At 37.8% G+C, this 20,269-nt stretch overlaps 1 protein-coding gene across 1 annotated transcript in view; it reads left to right on the top strand.

The window, feature by feature from the left end:
- The first annotated feature begins 5,336 nt into the window (after positions 1–5,336).
- Positions 5,337–20,269, top strand: part of CAAP1 (caspase activity and apoptosis inhibitor 1) — a 31,682-nt gene continuing 16,749 nt past the window's right edge. Inside the window, exons 1-4 of the mRNA XM_081315748.1 lie at positions 5,337–5,576; positions 9,740–9,940; positions 14,576–14,660; positions 19,722–19,800. Of these exons, the coding sequence (XP_081171874.1) occupies positions 5,385–5,576; positions 9,740–9,940; positions 14,576–14,660; positions 19,722–19,800 (557 nt within the window). The 5' untranslated portion in view covers positions 5,337–5,384. The remainder of the gene's footprint in view (positions 5,577–9,739; positions 9,941–14,575; positions 14,661–19,721; positions 19,801–20,269) is intronic.

Genomic DNA, 20,269 nt, shown 5'->3' with positions numbered 1-20,269 from the left:
TCTTCACAGCTGTTAAGCGCATGCTTATTTTAAAGGTAATTTTCATACCTTCTGTGGGTTAGGAGTAACAAAAATTAGTAGGGAGATCTTGATTCGTTGACACGTGTGACTTATCTGCTGCCTTTCAACAGACAGAAATCACTTGCCAAATGGATTCTTGTTTCTTTGAGCGCCTCCATTTTGGTGAAACCATCTAGAATCAATTTGTATATAGGGGATTAAATCCACAGGGCTGCAAAGAAGAGGGGGACTGAAAGAGCTGGAAGGAAAAGTTAACTAGTTTTAAGTTTCTATTTTGGAAGAAATTCCAGCAATGTGTTTTGATGTTGAGCTTTTACATTGTGTGACGCTACTTAATAGTGGTCTTGATTCTTTATGACAGTTGATTTCCCTCATACAGTACATGTCTTTTTAACCACTGTTACAGAAAAATGTAGGATGCCACAAAATAGGTCTTTTGTAGTTCCAGGTGCTTTTTTCATTTTTGGTTATCTTTCTATAGAATGTTTCTTCCGAATACATATGGTTCTATCGTTCTCTGAATTTAGTGATAACCTTCCCATTGTTGAGTGCAGTGTTATCTTCAGCCAGCCAGATTTGCCAGAATAATGCTACAGAGTATGAGCTGTCACATTCATATTGATGAAAGGCTCATTCTAAACTCTAAGCCCTTATACCTAAATGTCAGCATTATTTCTTAGTACCTTATCAGAAAAATGCAGCTCCTATGCTTATCATTTCTTCTAGATTTAGAAATGCAGCTTCAAGGCTAAAGATGCAAATAATTATTTCCATTTTGAACTTTCTCAATTTATTTGGGGGGGGGTTTCCTTCATAGGAGGATGTTTTTTAATTGAAATGGAAATTATAAGTCAATTTTGTGTGAGACCTATCAAGTTTCAGAATCAAAGTCCGAATATCATGTTTAACAGGGTTAACAAGATATTCAACATTTCATATACCCTGCTAAGACATAAACAGATTGCAAACTACAATGTTTGGGTTGAGAAAGTGTGTCAAAACTATTATCCACTGTAGCACAAAAAGTAGCCCCGCCCATCATGGCTTAGTGTAGGAATACAAGAATTCCTCCTATTTTGTGTTTCCCTACAGTCAAACAACCCCCATATGAATGTGATATATTTGAAACAACCAAATTGACTAATTCTGATCACAAGAAACACGACAGTAGTTGAAAAATCACGTGACTGGGCATCAGAGTGGTCCTGGGTGCTCTCTGAGCTTGGTTGTTCTCTTGTAGATGTTTCATTAGCCAAACTAGGTAAACAATCAGCAGTGCTCAACATCATCGGGAGTCTATACGCTTCCCTAAATTACAGGAAGTTTCCTTAGTCTCGGTGTGGTATATAAGGAGTGGTCTCAAACCTTTCTTGTCTTAGATTTGGTGCCAATGTGTAAAACAATCAGTATGTCGTAGGTTAAGTTTGAGGAACAAACAATGTCTTAGCATCAGATATTAATCTACAATTGGTTTGGCTTGCACAACACAGCTGAGACCATTCAAAGTTATGGCGATAACAAAAATGTCAGAGGTTCAGCAGACATATATACTGTATCTTACTGCTTTAGATGGTTGCGGTTCTCTATTGCTTTGGACGGTTACCAGATGATGTCGAAGAAGATGGACCTCTGACTCTTTATAAATCATAGACATAAAAGATGAACACATTACACTCCCTTCATTTTTAGAGACCGCTGGCACGGCTACCTTTTATTTATGGTCAAAGGTACAAGTGGTTGCTTTGGCTTGCTGTGAAATTGCCCTATTGCCTTGCTGCCCGTTTCACGTTCAAAAGGTTTCAATATTCTCTGCAAAGGGTTAGTTTTAGAAAGCGGCTAGGATCAAGAGAGAACATTTGCAGGCACATGTATTGGCTCTTCAAGCAGGATAGATTTACTCTCCTTTCTGAAGGGCCAAAGCATCTACCTGGAAACCTGGCAGGTGTTATGACCCAGGTGGTCAAGGCAGGCCTCTAAAGAGTTCTTTATTTCTCTTAAACAATGTTCCAGCCAATGGCCTTCCAACAACCGGTAAGGCTCCACCCTCAGTCCCCCAAACAACAGCCCCGATAGTACCGAGAAAGTCCACAGAATAGGAGCACGCTCACATGACAAGGTCCAGGGTTCCAAGTCCAATCCACCAGGCAGGGTCCAGACATAATACAAGGGCAGTCCTCAAGGCAAGAAACAGGTCCCAGAAAAAGAAGTTCCAAAGCCCCACTGAAGCAAAGGCCAAACGGAGGCCACCAGAGAAGGGCGAGGTCCAAAAGAAAATGCAAAGAGCAATCTTCCAGGCAAGGCAAACGGCAACAGGCACAACTAAAAGCCGTGAAAGCCAAAGCAAACAACTGTTCCTGGCAAAGAGTAACTCCCCACGGCTTCTTAAATTACTCCCCTCCAGGTGTTTCTTGAGAGGAAGGGTGGGGTGACCTCTTCCCAGTAACCTTGCAGCCCTTCTCTGGGCTTGCCTACACTCCTCTCTCCTTGCCCTTGGATCAAGTGGAGCAGGTACCTGTTAATCATCAGAGGAAATCGGCTGCCGGTCAGTAGATGATCCTCTCCTGTGTCTTTACAGGCAGGCAGCTCTGTTAAACAATATTAAAAAGGTAAAGGTTTGCCTTACTCAGTAGTGTCTGACTTTAGGGAGCGGTGCTCATCTCCCATTTCCTTCGGCCAGCATTGTCTGAAGACACTTCCATGGTCATATGGCTGGCATGACTATATACTGAGGGACACGGAACACTGTTACTTTGTACCTATTTATCTACTTGCATTTGCATGCTTTCGAATTGCTAGGTTACTAGGAGCTGGGGCAAGGATTTGGGTCTCAAATTGCCAACCTTCTGGTCAACAGGCCAATGTCTTAACCACTGGTCCAAAACCAAAAAAAAAAAAACAAAAAAAGGTGCACAGTCATGAATCTTTTTGAGTGTTAAGGATTTTTTTTCCAAAAATGAGTGATTTTCATACAGTATTTACCTTTGTATTTTCAATTATTTATAATGCAACTCAGGTACAAATAACAGATCTGAGCATGGTGTTCACAGATTCAAATACTGTTTTAAACTGGAATTCATAGATCACAATTATGGTGATCTACCAAATCATACAAATTATAGAACCCTACTTTTCACAACACTTAACACTGTGCAAAATTATAAATCAAAGTGAAGACTCTCAAAAAAATGTATATTTACAGAGGAACACACAAATGTCAGATTTCATAATAATCTATCTTCATGATTAATAACTGACTTTAAAAAATCAGCTGTTGGCTGAGGCACTGGAAAAAATTATCCATGATTGTTAGGGTACACTCCCCTGGACAAATATGATTTATTATTAGATACTTCTAATAAATCAGATTTGTCTAAGGGGAGTGTACCGTAACAATCATGGATCTATTCCTTTTACTTGTATGATAACCAATGAGCCCAGGAATTTAGGATGAATTAGAGTACTGGATGTGGGCTAAATGGCAGCAATCTGAGCAATTTTTATTGAAGCTGGAATAATTCTAAGGTCAGCTTTGGATTAATAATACAGGTAGTCCTTGATTTATGACCCCAATTGAGCCCAAAATTTCTGTGGCTAAGTAAGCCATTTGATAAGTGAGTTTTGGTCCATTTTATGACTTTTCTTGCCACAGTTGTTAACTGAATCAAAAGTGTTAAATTAGTAACACTTTCAAGTGAATCTGGCTTTCCCATTTATTTTGCTTGTCAGAAGGTTGCAAAAGGGGATTACATGACCCCAGGAGACTGTAACCATCATGAGTCAGTTGCCAAGCATCTGAATTTTGATCATGTAACATGCAGTGGTCTTGTAAAAAACAGTCATAAATCACTGTTTGAATTTTGATCACATGGCCACGGGGATGCTGAAATGGTCATAAGTGTGAAAAATGGTGACAAGTCACTTTTTTCAGTGCCGTAACTTTGAATGGTCACTAAATGAATTGTTGTAAATCAAGGACTACCTGTAACGTACTGTATAGGAAAGCTCAGTAACCAAAAAAACTCTTTGCCAATTGCATGCAAATAAAAGATGCTTCAAGGGATCAGAAGCGGAGGGATTACCTTGCAAAACAGGGAAACTATGCAGACTTCCCAAAGGTACTTTTTCACGAGTCAACTGGACTTTGTTTTTCTTTGAAGACGTTTCGCTTCTCATCCAAGAAGCTTCTTCAGCTCAGAGCTGAAAAAGCTTCTTGGATGAGAAGCGAAACGTCTTCAAAGAAAAACAAGAAAGTCCAGCTGACTGGTGAAAAAGCATCTTTGGGAAGAACATATAGGAGTTGTGACTAGAGGGGCCTTCGCCCAGGTTCGTCTGGTGCGCCAGTTGCGACCCTATCTGGACCTGGATGCCTTGCGTACAGTCACCCATGCACTTGTGACCTCTCGTCTAGACTACTGCAATGCTCTTTACATGGGGCTGCCCTTGAGAACCACTCAGAAGCTTCAGCTGGTACAGAATGCAGCTGCACGAGTTCTTTTGGGGGTCTCCCGATACTCCCATATTACACCTCTGCTCCGTGAGCTGCACTGGCTTCCAGTTGCCTTCCGGGTGAAATTCAAGGTGCTGGTGATGACATACAAAGCCCTACATGGCATGGGTCCAGATTACCTACGGGAGCACCTACTGCCGGCGTCAACGTCCCTCCGTCCTGTACGTTCCCACAGAGAGGGCCTCCTCAGGGTACCACCGGTCAGAGAATGTCGGCTGGTGACCCCCAGGGGGAGAGCATTCTCGGTGGGTGCGCCAATCCTTTGGAACCGCTTACCGGCTAAACTCCGGATGGCCCCCGACCTTCGCTCCTTCTGGCGTGATCTAAAAACTTATCTATTCGAACAAGCCGGCCTGGCCTGATGGGTTTGGGTTTTAACATTATTTTAACTAACCTACAACATTGGGCAGAATCATTTAACTTTAAATCTTGTAACCTGTATTCTTATTTTATTGCCCTGTACACCGCCCTGAGTCCTTCAGGAGAAGGGCGGTATATAAATCAAATAAATAAATAAATAAATAAATAAATAAATAAATAAATAAACAAACAAACAAACAAACAAACTATGACCCGGATGACTGAGAATCTCCATAGACATATATCCGACTTTGTCTGCTATCTATCTATCTATCTATCTATCTATCTATCTATCTATCTATCTATCTATCTATCTATCTATCTATCTATCTATCTATCTATCTATCTATCTATCTATCTATCTATCTATCAAAAATTAAGATTTCTATCTCTATGGCGAACAAGTCGTAAGCGTGACGCAAGCAAACTGCGACGGGGGTCCAGCTGAGCGCAACGCGCGGCTCTCCGATCCCGCCAGTCGCGAGATGGCTGTTTGATGCGGTTATTTATTTATTTTTCAAGACGCGTTAAAAGGCACTTCCACCGTTTCGGGGAGGCGGACGCCATGACGGGCCGTAAATTCTCTAAAGAGAAGAAGCGGCACCGCTCGCGCTTAAGCGGCCCAGAGGAAGGAGGCGGCAACGAAAGGAAACGGCGGAGCACTGAGGCAACCCGCGGCCCTCTGGAGGTATCACAGTCCGTCAGCCTTGCGGCAGGGGGGGGGGAGGAGGAGAAGGGGAAAAAAAAACGGCTCAATTGCGCAGGCGCAAAATACAGTTGTCGGAGCCACGTGACAGGGAGATGCAGCTTCATCCTGCTGTCCCTTCGCCCGCCTGTTTTGGCGGGATTGTAGCTGTCTCGTTTTTATCTCTTTTAAAACTCGCGTTACACAAAATAACGGGTCGCGAAACGAAAAAAAAACAACCAAAAAAAGAGAGCAGAAAAGCCAAGAAAATCCGTATCTTAGTTCAATCAAATCAAGTAATTAGACTGTGAAGTGAGCTCACCACATCATATACCGTTTAATAGCATTTCTTACTCAGAAAAAGGTGCTACCGGCCTCCTGGTTTTCTGGAAATTAGGAGCCTGGCAGCATCTTATCTGAGTAAGAAGTTCTATTAAATGCGATTAACGCTTCTAAACTAACTCTGCTGGGTGAATCCAGAAGGTTGGTTGACGGAGTAAATTCTAGTTAACCGTGAGCAAATGTGCTTAAGGAAAGCCTCAGCTGCCATTAACACGCAAGCTACTTTATTCTCTGGAACTTAATAGGGTAAAATATTCCTAGAAAGTACTGAAAATATTAAGAAGCTGAGCTAGGTGGGCCATCTTAGAAGGGAAATTAGTGCTTTTTTATTACACAAAAACGAGTGTCAGGTGGATAGGTTAGAAAGGAATGTAAGGACAAATGTTAAAGCTCATAGCAACGGAGATAAAGTATGCCAATTAGAACATGAGAAATATGGCTATATCTATCTATCTATCTATCTATCTATCTATCTATCTATCTATCTATCTATCTATGATGGTTGCAGTGTCCCTAGGTCATGTGATGCAATCTTCTGACAAGTAAAGTTAATGGGGAAGCCAGATTCACTTAACAACCACAATGATTCATTTAACAACCGTGGCAAGAAAAGTCATAAAATGAGGCAAAATTTCCTACTTGGAAAGAATGCCACTGAATACGACATGATGTCTGAGTAATCATACATAATTTTTTCTATTACAGGTAGTTCTCGAGTTACGACCACAATTGAGCCCAAAATTTATGCTGCTAAGTGAAAAATTTCTTAAGTGAATTTTGACCTAGGGACACTGCAACCATCTTAAATATGAGTCAGTTGCCAAGCATCTGAATTTTGATCATGTGACCATGGGGATGCTGCAGTGGTTGTAAGTGAAAAACGTTCATAAGTCACTTTTTCAATGTTGTAACCAGTGCTTTTTTTGTAAAAGAAAAAGGTGCCGGAACTCACACATGTCATACAAACCACCTTGCCTACCCTACAAGGTTCCATCCAAAAAAGGTGCCGGAACTCCGTTCTGAGCGTTCTATGAGAAAAAAAGCCCTGGTTGTAACTTTTAACAGTCACTAAATGAACTGTTGTAAGTTGAGAACTAACTGTATATCAGTAAAAAAAGGAATGAAATTTTTATGAAGTATGTTAACTGTGACTTTTTAATAAATTTAACTACAAAATCTAGATTATACTCTGGAATGATATTATTAAATCCTATTACATCCAACAAGTATATTCTAAGGATCAGTGAAAAAATATATTTTAAGATTCATAGCATTCCAAAATAAGTTGTAAAACACACACATTGCTCCCAATGAGTTCATCATATCCTATGGATCTCGGTACTGATATGTTGAACATACTTTACCTGAGAACTTCCAGTGTTGTCTCCTACATTTTATACTGCCCTTTTACTATTTTTGCTTGTGTGAGCTATTGTTTTGAACTCAGCTCACCATATTTCAATGTTTGTTAAAATATATCCTTGGTTTTTCTTTTAGTGGCTTGCTTGCTTTGTCCTGCACGGCGTGAATAATAATCGATGATTTTTTTTAAAAAAATGTATTTTTAAATTTAAATTTTTTTATTTTATTTTTATTATTTTTTTTTAATAAAATGTTTTTGGAGTAAAAATCTATCTGAATATAGTTTTCTGTTTAAGATACATTAATAACTTAGTTTATTCAGCATGAAATGGAGCTTAGTTATGTAGCATGAGGCTGTACATTTTGCAATATTTATATTTTTGGTAAACCCATTCAATGAATCCAAGCTCTGCAAGCTGAGATAACATGCACTGCACTGATGCATTCACACAATTTCACAGTAACCATGAGATAAATCATAAAACAAAGTTCAGGAATATTCCTTGATCCCATTATTTTGCAAATCTATGTACACTACAAACTCTATGAATTTTTTTGAAGAGAAATGCATCTGTACCAGGCTCTAAGTGTTTTAATTAAATAAAAGAATTTGAGTAGTTCTCCAACTATGAGTGATTAACCTATTAACTTAAAATCTGTTTTGATATCACTGTTTTATTAACCTGACAGCTTATTATTCTAAATAGGAAAACAATCATTTTGTTTGCAAATAATAATAATATTAAAGTTTCTAACTACCAGCAAGAATGAGTCCTTACATTTAAAGAGCACCTGTCATTTCAGATCCCTCCTGGCAGCGCCTGTTAGCAGGTATCTGCTCACCTACTGCCTGCTACATCCCTCACCTTGTTGTGTCACTGCTGCATCACCAGCCGTCCCATCAAAGTGAGTGGGATTGTTGGTGAGTTAACAGTGGGTCAGAGGAGGAGCACGGAGGGACAGAGAGGACAGTTGCTCTTTAAAAATTATGATTTAAATCGAGTTGATTAAAATCAAGCCTTTTTACTAGTGGTTTAAATCATGATTTAAATCAAATCCACCCTGGTCCTGCATGTTCAGTCCTTTGCTAAATATGGTGCTTCTCACTTTAAGAAATTATTAATTTGTGACTTTTTTTGGATCTCTAGTAATCAATCTTTGGATCTTCTTTTTATCCTGATCATCTTCCAATTTTATAATCTTCTCTAATCTTCCATTGCCTTATCTTTCTCTAAGGAGCAAGAAAATCACTCACTTTGTGATAATCAAAATAATCAGTAATCAAATAATGTGATAGTTGTCTTAATTTTCTCCAGTTCCTCTTTTTTCCAATATCTGGTTCAATTTTTCTTCTTCTTTCAAGACTTTCATAACTTTGATTTTCTTTGGAGACATAGCTCTGAATTTTTGTTACTGTCATACTCTATCCCCTTAAAAGGGACGTGGTGGCTCAGTGGGTTAGGATACTAAGCTTGTCGATCAGAAGGTCGGCAGTTTGGCAGGTCGAATCCCGAGTGCCGCATAACAGAGTGAGCACCTGTTACTCGTCCCAGCTTCTGCCAACCTAGCAGTTCGAAAGCACGTAAAAATGCAAGTAGAAAAATAGGGACCACTACGGTGGGAAGGTAACAGCGTTCCGTGCGCCTTTGGCGTCTAGTCATGCCAGCCACATGACCACGGAGACGTCCTTGGACAAGCGCTGGCTCTTTGGCTTTGAAACGGAGATGAACACCGGCCCCTAGAGTCGGAAACGACTAGCGTGCATGTGCGGGGGAACCTTTACCTTTATCTATCCCCTTAGATCAGGCATGTCAAACTCACGACGTCACGTAACCTCGTGCGACGTATCGTGACTTTTCCCCCATTGCTGGCAGTGGGATGGGCGCGGTTTTGGGATGACGCATCTGGCCTGCGAGCCGGCAGTTTGACATGCCTGGCTTAGATGTTCAAAAATATTGTGTCTCCCTTAAATGATCGAATACTTTACCCTTCATTTATTTCTTAAAATATAGAAGTTGTCCCTTAGAGTATATGCAGCAATATAACAAAACTATATATAAAACATTATTGGTTTCTGTCATTGCTTTTTTAGACTGCCAATTAGTCTTATATAATGATAACATTCTGTTAGCCTTCCTTTCCAACATTCATTTGTAAACTCCTTTATCTTTCAAATAATGTTGACATGCAAAATTGAGCAGCTTAATGAACCATATTAAAATATTGTCATCGAGTGTGACAATATTAGAGAGTGTTATGATATTTAGGCTATACATTAGTAGGAAGCAATTTTAGAAGCTTCATTGATTTAAACTGCAATTCTATATGGATTCACTTGTGAGTAATCCATATTGAGCTCCATGAGACTGAACTGTCAGTTCTTTGTCATGGTTTATTTGCTGACAATACTACAGAGTCAATCAAGTTTGTATTGGTTATTTTTGTTGTGTGTCATATTTTAGGAAACCAAGTGCATTGCGCAGGTTCCAGAAAAGAAAGATGTGGCAGAAGAACCCAGTGACATAGAAGAAGGTGGACTAGATCTGACCGTGCAATTAAAGCCTGTCAGTTTCTATATTACAGACAAGAAGGAAATGCTTCAGCAATGCTTTTATATCATAGGGGAGAAGAAATTGCAGAAGATGTTGCCTGATGTTTTAAAGGTATTGAAGCATATCAAGTAGAGCTGTGCAAATTCTTTTAAAAAGATGCTTCACAATGCACTGTAATACATGTTAAATACTTTAAAAAAATTTACTAAAAAGCCAACATGTTTTTAGCCACGAAGTATACTGGTTGTGCGCACCCATGCCAAGAATAATTTCTGAAAGTTATTTATGAGCCTAAAAAAAGATGCAGGTTTTAAAATTGTTCTAAAAAAAAGTGCTTCACGTGAATATTTATGTTATCACATTTAAGAGAAGGCTTGAGTTTGTGTGTGTGTGTGTGCACGCGCACGCGCATATATACGTCTATGGAAATTCTTAGTCCGAGTATTTTTTCAAGAGGCAACCGGACTTTCTTGTTTTTTCTTTGAAGACATCTTCTTTGAACTGCCCCACACCCATTTGCACTACTCAGGTCATCCTGAGGACACAGACAAACACCCAAGTGGCATCAGTGATTCTCTTAAAAGAATGCAGATGACCAGCTGTCTGCAAGGAATATAAATCCTTCCATTCCCCACCATCCAGTCAGAGCTGAAGAAGCTTCTTGGATGACAAGCAAAATGTCTTCAAAGAAAACAAGAAAATCCAGTTGCCTCCTGAAAAAGCACCTTTGGGACACACACACACACACACACACACACACACACACACACACACACGAGATATGGCAAGTTAATAAAATTTTAAATACAGATTGATATTAAATGTAATAATTTAAAACTTACTATATCTTTTTATCACAATGATGGTACTGTATTCTTTTTACTTACTACCTACCTTTAATTAGGGTTGAAAATGTATTTTAAACCAAACATTTTCAAAAGTGTACTTCAGTGTAGGGACCTTTTTGAAATATGGTAAATTGGATAAAATAACTTGGTTTAGTAAGCCAGAAATTAAGAGTACAGAATGTAGGGTTTGCCAATTTGCTTTTAATCAGTTTTAAAGATTTAATGTTAAACCGTCTCTCCATTATCACCTGGGCAGACTATCCTTAATTTCTTGCATTTTTCATATTCAAAAACTATAACTTTTGCATTCTCTGCCTGTGGATGACATTCCTTTTCTCAGTTGAAGTAAGGTGTGGCTTTAGTTTATTTTCCTCCAAATTGTTCCACAACTGTGCACATTTTTAAAAAAAGTTAAAAGAAAAGGTTTTACCTACCATATATTTTTTGAAAGGAAATTACTGTTTTCTGTTTGTTATCTATTCTTTATTGAAATACCACACCAACATTTGAATATCTTCAGAACTAGACATCTTTATCTCAGTCTTAACAACCGTACCAATTACAGGGTGATTTTTTTTACTGATTAAAGTTCTCACTGATTCATCAAGTAAGCTGTAATTGATTAACCTGCCAATTAAACTCTGCATCGTTATTTGGTGTGCATCTTATATAATTGTAAGATGGTTCAGTAGTGGTTTATATGGATTAAATAATTCAGCTATTAAGACTGCTGTAAAGACAGCTAGTGTTTATATATTTGTATATGGTTGTATATTAATAAATTCTGTGGTATAAATGCTGATGTACAGTCCTTGGAATAAATCAGACTGGAAATGTAAATAATGTTAATTACTGTGGCATATGGAATAATGTAATATATAATTACAGCTTTTCCAAGGGGATATTGAAATTTTTCTTTAATTGGACATAACACCAGATAAGAATGTGGCAACCTGGCAGTTTATAAATAAGTCATTTATAATTAAAGAACATACTACTCCCAAAGGATTTTTGACATCTTTGCCTGGAAATAACTAACTAGAAATCAGAAGCAAGCAAGATTTAAAAATAAAACGGAAGCAACATTAAGGTGTTACTATTCAGTGCTTCTTAAGAATATTGATGAAGCTTTCATTAGGTGAGAAAGGCAGTGATATTCAGTTGTGATATCCTAAATCTATCTCTGTTTTTCTTTAGAATAATTACTTTTGTAAAATTATTCTTAAAAATTTTAAAATATTTTTAAATTAAAATATTTTTTTAAAGGGGACAGATCAGCAATTGTAATTTTTTTTTTCAGAATACCCAGAAACAATGCCTGCTTAGAAGACTGCAGTAGAGATAGGTTTATGTTAAACTTGCGGTCTACTAGGAAAAAAGTTGAGATTGTTGGCATGGTTTCAGAAAGTGAAACTGCTAAACATTTGTGGGATTTCTTGACCCCTTGACTGTTCTGACAATAAAAAAAGTACATCTCTTATATTGGAAATGCTTTGGGGCCAGGAAACACATTGGAATTCTGAGTATCCAGAATGGTCACCCTGGGATGTCCATTCATAAAATAGCTGTGGTGATGATTGCAAGTTCCAAATCTATTTCAGACAAGGGCAAATTACTAGGGCTGAAAAAAATAGTAACTTTACCACAAAACAGCTTTACTGAACATAATTCATAGATCATTTTTATTATTCACTAGCACTTACTCCAAAACATTTTTTCTCTTTAATCAACGGTTGATGTATAAGACACATCCCAACATGTATCTTCTGCATCAAATGTGGATCTCGGCATGTTCTCTCTGTTTTATATATCACTGATATATAAACTGCCAATTTTTCCACATAACTCTGTTTTCTCTGTAGTTCTCTCTATTGCAATCTGGATCATTCTGTTTTCAATGAAAACAATTAGTCAGTGGAACAGCTTGCCTTCCTGACTTGTGGCTGCTCCATTGTTGGTGGTTTTCAAGAAAAATGGACAGCCATTTGTCTTAGAGGGAATAAGGACTCCTGCTTAAGGCAGGGGGTTGGACTAGAACAGTGGTGGCGAACCTATGGCACATGTGCAGAGGTGGCACTCAGAGCCCTCTCTGTGGGCATGCGTGCCATTGCCCCAGCAGAGTTCGCCAGAGTAGCGAGCACGTGGCGTTGGGATGCAACAGGGCAGGAAGTGAGCGAGCAAGCGGCGTTGGCCCCCCCGGGGATGCCCCAGAGATGGTGAGGCACTGGCCCCAGCCATGCTCACCCAGTCTGCCGTGACCACTGTAGCCACACCCACCCAGTGGGTCACGTTTCCCCCCCCAGGGCACCATAATGCTGATACAGGCTTTGTGATAAATAAGTGGGTTTTGGGTTGCAGTTTGGGCACTCGGTCTCTAAAAGGTTCTCCATCACTGGACTAGAAGATTTCTAAGGTCCCTTCCAGCCCTGTGATTCTATGATTCCATGTAAAACATGTCTTTAATCCGTAATGATAATTATTATGCCAATAAATATAAATAATATATATATCCAATCATCTAAAAATAGCAGAGCAAGTGGATTTCTAGTATATTGAGGATAGCTCACTATATTTTATACTTTTCTGATTTAATCCAATATATGTATTTTAAAAACAAACCCAGATTGATAAAAAGAATATATAATTACTTACATATATGTGTAACTTTTTTTTTTTATTGAAAAGTTTTAAAATACAATTTTCCTTTAAAAAACCCCCCTTCCCCCTCCCTCCTCCCCCCCTACCTCCCCCCTCCCTCCTCCCCCCCTACCTCCCCCCCTCCCCCCCCTACTTCCCAGAGCTGAATACAAGGTATATATATATATAAAAAAAAGCAAACCTAAGCAACCATATACTAACAACTATAAATTCTAAAATCCATCACTCTCTAGCTTATATAGGATAAAACAAACCTTAACAATATTAAATATATATATATAAAAAAACTAGAATAAGAAAAGGACACTCTCTAGCTTATATAGAATGGAACAAACCTTGATAGTATTAAACATATATTAAAGACAAAAAAAAAGGAAAAAGAGAAAAAAAAAACCCTTCTCAACCCTATACTTATCCTAAATAAACTCCATCCATTTTATCCATTCCATGATATAACATTCTTACAAATAATTTTCCAAATTAACCAAGGATCCCAAATCAAAAAACTTTAAAGTCAACTCTTCTGTAATCGACCATTCCTCTTCCAGTACCACATCTATAATTATTCCAAACACAACAAAAAAGAAAAAAAGAAAAAGATTGCAAACAAAACTTGAACTTTAATCCAAAAAAGCTCACCCTTTCTAAGGTCCCTTCCAGCCCTGTGATTCTATGATTCCATGTAAAACATGTCTTTAATCCGTAATGATAATTATTATGCCAATAAATATAAATAATATATATATCCAATCATCTAAAAATAGCAGAGCAAGTGGATTTCTAGTATATTGAGGATAGCTCACTATATTTTATACTTTTCTGATTTAATCCAATATATGTATTTTAAAAACAAACCCAGATTGATAAAAAGAATATATAATTACTTACATATATGTGTAACTTTTTGATCAATAGTTTAATGAATATTTATCATGATTTAATAATGTATTAGGTTAATGTTATCATTTTAATTGTGTTCCTTCTATTCAAAAACAATATTCAAGTTCTAAATCATGCATATTTGGATTTCTATTATTTTTACATTGTTTTATGACACTATTTTATTTTAATATTACTGTTTAAAGCCAACTTTTTAGTTTTTTGTTTTAGTGAGTTTAGATTTAATTAGTAATTAATTATAAGATTTTAAGTTTGTTTCAAACGTGCTTAAATTTGGCATACCTAAAGTATCTCTTGTTTTAATTATTGTATAGAAACATTTCTTTTTTATTTCATTTAGAACTGCTCTATAGAAGAAATTAAAAGGCTTTGTCTTGAACAGTTGGAACTTATGTCGGAGAAGAAGTTATTGAAAATTCTTGAAGGTAAAATCATATATACTGAACTAAAATTAGTACTGCTTATTGTAAAACTTGAGAGTAACAACTACTGAAGACTAGATGAGGATACAGCTTTGTATCAGTTAAGAAAATTAGAAATATTTTTGTAGTAAAAAACTAAATACCATGTATATGTTTATTTAGATGTAACTTTTACTGAGTTCAGCAGGATTTATCTGCAGATCATATATATGGTCTGGAAATATATATTACATGATTAAAACCTATGCGTCTTTCTAGACATCAGTTATAGTTACTAAAATCAGAATTAAAATATCTGAATTAGAGACGAATAGAGTTGAAGCCCTCTATTTTATGTGGTGCCATTAGATTAATTATTGAGTTTCAGACTGTGTAGTAATTCATAGCAAAAGGAATCAGTAGCCTTTGCTTTAAGAATGCAAAATATATATGCTTTGCTTAGAATTACAAAGTTTGATCATTTTGGTACTGTATGGGTATCTAAATATATTTGCATTATCTGAAAAAAAGAAACAACTTTCGTTTCTGTCAAGTCATATCTAGGATCCTATCTAGGATCATTCCTTTCCTGCAGAAGAAGAACAAAAAGATTTAGGAGGAAGCAGAGGAGAATTGGGACTGATGGTTCTGCAAAGTAGGACGCAGCAGGGCAAGTGAGAAAGAAATGGCTCCTACTGCTGGGCTATCTTTAGCTTTTGATGTCACTTAGGGCTCCCCCAAGCACTTTCCAATTTCAAGCGAGCAGTGGCAAGAATGAGGCTGTGAAAAAGCCGAGAAGTTTTATCTGGAATAACTGTCTATTTAGGAGTCACTGTTGCAGAATGGGACAAATTGATGCGGCCAACTCGCCATGGCCAACTCACTGCAGACAACTCAGTGTAGCCAACTCACCACAGCCAACTCACGGCAGGACAACTTGCCGTGGCCAACTCACTCTGGGACAACTCGCTGCGGGATAATTCAGTAATTTAAGTAGTTAAATCATTAAAGATTATTTTAATTTATGTCATTCACATTTCATTTTGTCCCTCCTTTTGCATCCTTTGTTTAATGATTCTATTCCACCATTTCTTCAGTGTTAGTATAGCTCTTCTTCTGCAGAGAGTTGTCCTGCAGCAAGTTGGCCACAGCAAGTTGCCGAGGTCAAGTTGGCCGCGCCGAGTCAGCCACAGTGAGTTGTCCTACACCCCACTGTTGTTTCCAGCTGAACTGGCAATGTGACATGAGCCAATATGTACCATCTGATTTAGGAAGGAGATTTGAATTGGAAGTAACTGAGTGTTTGAAACAACTTCTTTACTTGACCAAGTAACCAGAACCTTTGCCTTGTTTTCTAAGGCCGATTACTTGGACCTGTAACGTGGCTTGTATACCGATCCTGTTCTTTTCGGCTGAGTTATTTTGCTGCTTGTTGACTATGAAGGTGATAAATCCAGTCTCTGCTTCACCCTTGTTCTTGCTTGGTTATATGAAAAACCTAGCAAATCTTATCTGCTTGCGAAAGCTCAGTCATCCTGTGTGGGAGATTGGCATTTTGGGTAGAAGGAACAAATGTCACATGGCAGGGATATGAGTGAAATTAGAGAAATGGAGGCCAGGAGACACTGTTTTTCGGTCACTGTTACTGGAATAGTCTTCCATATCTGTAACAATCCAGGAACCAAATAAAATGGAACTCTTCTGAAGAATGGTTGGTAAATAGTTTGTTATTGCCATTTTTAATTTACCTTGAAGTTACTTAAATTGACTAATTATGTTATTTTAGTATTGATTTTGTTATTAGTTTATTCACTTTTATGATTAGTATTATTTTAATTGCATATTTTTGATTAATAACTGGTTGGTTTTTTATTTATTTTATCTTTTATGCATGTTTGGGAAACTCATCTGTCCCTTGATTTGGTGATACAGTAGTAGAACAATTTATACTGTATTGTACAAAAGTAGAACGAACCAACTATCAAATAAGCAAATTGTTTTTTAATTATAGGAAATTTTAAAGATGGGACCCTAGGGCATTGCCTTGTCCCATGAGCTAAGCCTTTACTTTATCTATCTTAGTGGTGTTTATTCCACCATGCACGCCCTCTTTATTCATAGAGTTTAATCCCCAGAATCATCCAGATAGCTTAGTCATTGGGAGTTGAAGTTCATGCACCTAAAGGGCACCTTGATTAGGGAAGTGTTGCCTATACAGGTAGTCCTCGACGTATGACCACAATTGAGCCCAAAATTTCCATTGCTAAGTGAGACATTTGTTAAGGGAATTTTGCCCCAGTTTACGACCTTTCTTACCACTGGTTACCAAAGGTTGTTAAGTGAATCACTGCAGTTGTTAAGTTGGCAACACAGTTGTTAAGTGAATCTGGCTTCCCCATTGACTTAGATTGTCAGAAGGTCACAAAAGATGATCACATGAACCTGGGACTCTGCAACCATCTTAAATAATGGATCAGTTGCCAAGCATCTGAATTTTGATCATGTGACCATGGGGATGCTGCGATGTCATGTGAAAAATGTTTTTCGGTGCCGTTGTAACTTTGAATGGTCACTAAACAAACTGTTGCAAGTTGAGGACTACCTGCACTGACATGCAATAATTATCGCTACATTTTCAAATTCAAGATTTGGCAACTGATAATATCAGGGATTGAAACCTAGGGCTTTTTTCAGGCCAAGTATGCGAAAAGCACTGAGTTTTCATGCCAAGTATGCAAGAAGCATCTTCCTCCTTATTCTTGTGTCTTACCGAAAGAAGAGCAGCTCCCATTTTTATATCTTCCAACTGTTCATCGACATTGCCTATCTATTAAAATAGCTTCAGCCCAATCTTCTGCCAGACCTACAGATAAAGACAAGGAAATTGTACTGCAGGACAGAATGAGAAACCAATGCTGGGATTTGAGGAAGATATTATATGATTTGGATGAAATAAAGTCAAAGTCTGAATAGAAGTGAAGTGATGGCAGATGTTGATAGAGAAGGTCAGTTACTGTAGGGAAAGCAAGATGGGACTAGAATATAAACATCAAACATCCATTTACTCTGTCCTTATGAAGAAAGCATAAATTCTACTTTGTAATTGCAGTATGAGTAAGAGAATTGCCAGTGCCCTTACTTGGCATCAAGGGCAGTTTCTCCCACTAAAGGTAGATGTGAATACTGAGACATTGTGACGATATTGAGTAGCTCAGCCCAAATTAGTAGTCCCGAATATATAGATATGGGCATTTAAAGAACCACATTCATTAATTATACTATGATTTTATTGTGTGATATATTTATATAGTCCTAAAGCAGCAGAGTCTTTTTCGAAATTGTGGATCCCCAATGAACACTAAGTAAAAAAGAATGTTTATATATGCAGTCGACAAATACAGCAGTTGTCTATAATATAATTAGGATAAGGCACTTCTAGCAAATACAGGGAAATGTGGCTAGAATCTCTAAAGGTAGGGAAATTTAAGATTAATATTTTCAGAGTCAGTTGCTCACAAATGTAATGCCTTTTTTCTTACTTTGCAAATTAAAAATGGGAAGTTGTTTTGCATGTATCTTTTATATGCGTCTTAATGAGGATTGTTTTTGTTTATTCAAATTATATGGTTGTGCAATTCAAAATACCTGGGCAGTTTTACAGTAAATTTAGAACCAAGTGCAATATCAAACCTTAAAAACAAGTAAGGACAATCATTCAGTGCCATAAAACATATATCTAAAGATGTCTCCATTTTGGCTCCTGGCCAAATTCTTACGGGAATAGCCAGCTCTTCAATGCTTTCTGAAAGGTCAGTGGGATCTCCATTCATATTTTGGGAGATAAACTGTTCCATCAAATTATTGGGTGTGGTGGGGAGGTAAGCAGGCACCATGACTTGGAAAGTATTCCTTCTGAGTCCATTGCTCGATGGAAAGGAGTTGATTTCTGCCAACTCTGTTGGCTTTGTTGGTTTGGAACTCCCGGGTAAACTATATAAGAAGCACAACTAGGTGAGCTAAGTCTACTTCATCGTAAGGCTACATGAACAGAATCTTGCAAGTCTAAAAATGCAGACTTCCTGCCTGCCACTTTTAACTGCTAGCCCTGTTAGGGCGGGTCCTTTCTAAGTTTCTTTCTTTGACCATTAAACGATTGTGGGCTTCTGTCTCTCTTGTTCAATAGTTTCACGGGCAACATCTCTTCTCCCCTATTCTCAAGATTATCCATGCATTTCATTATGTGTTCCGACAGACAGAATTAATAAGAGACAGATGGTTTGCATATAACTTAACTCTGCGCCATGAAGAGGTTTAATAGACGGCAGCATTTTTAATTGAACCGGGAAGCTTATTGGAAGCCAATGCAGCTCACAGAGAGGTGGATTAACATGGGCATATCCAGGTATGCCCATAACTTCCCGTGATTCCACATTCTGGACCAGCTGTAGGTTCTGAGTGGTCAGATGATAACTTACACTAAGATAAAACTTTGCCTATGCTTATTAGCAATGCTTCTGCAGGGTTCCACGTTGGAGATGATAGAGTTGTTGTGCATGAAGAAGAGCAATAGCACTTAGACTTATATACCGCTTCATAGTGCTTCACAGCCTTGCCTAAGCAGTTTACAGAGTCAGCATACCGTATTTCCCCCAACAATCTGGGTCCTCATTTTACTCACTTCGGAAGGATGGAAGGCTGAGTCAACCTTGAGCCAGTGAGAATCAAACTGCCTGCACTAGAATTAGCCTGCAATAACCATGGTGCCACATTAATGTGGGGTATTTTTCCCTTGGGTATAAATATGGAGCAACTACTAGCTAGCCAATGCTTATCTTAAAACAGCCGGCTACTCTTCTAGGATAGAGTATAACTTTAGAGCTTGCAGTACCTCTTATTACCAACTGTCTATAAAATGCAGATATTTCCTTCACTGATTGCAATTTGAGATTACTTATTTCAAGTCCCTTACTGAAACAGATGGACTACCTCTTCCTTGACAGCGATAACAATATTTATTGGTGGATAACATTAAGACAGAAAAATGCTACCAAAACATAACATCTCATATTGACTTTTTATTTTAAGGTGAGAATGGGGCGGATTCTGACAGCGACGAGGAGACCAATGGTGCTGAAGAAAAGACAATAGATGAACCAGCCAGTCAGTAAGTAATTGCCCATAAATGAGGACCCAGATTGTTGGGGGCAATTAAGCTGACTTTGTAATAATGCCGCTTGGGGTGTGTGTGAAAGCCCTAATAAGCAGGCATATACATAGAATGAAGGCTACTGCTAAGCTTGTAAGCCGCCCTGAGTCTTCGGAGAAGAGCGGGATATAAATGGGATTAAAATAAAATAAAAATAAAAATAAATAAATTAATTATATTTGTTCTTATATAGTTTGTTTTAACTTTTGTCTTGTATTAAAACTTTAGTTGGAAATGTTTACAAAATGTCAGCAAAATTCCAACTGAAACTTTGTCAAAACATTGGATGAACTGTAGAAACGTTGGTGAAAATTTATGAAATCTTGCTGCAATATGGCAAATGAACAACTGTTGTGGATATTGCAAAAATCAGAGAAATGAAAGCCTGCAAAGTTCTGTGTAAAGCCTCGGTGAGCTCTATAGGATG

Source organism: Vipera berus, assembly GCF_964194415.1.
Source record: "Vipera berus genome assembly, chromosome: 2".
NCBI classification, from domain to species: Eukaryota; Metazoa; Chordata; class Lepidosauria; order Squamata; family Viperidae; genus Vipera; species Vipera berus.
The sequence above is the reverse complement of the archived record's forward strand: the minus strand, read 5'-3'. Positions and strand labels throughout refer to the sequence as shown.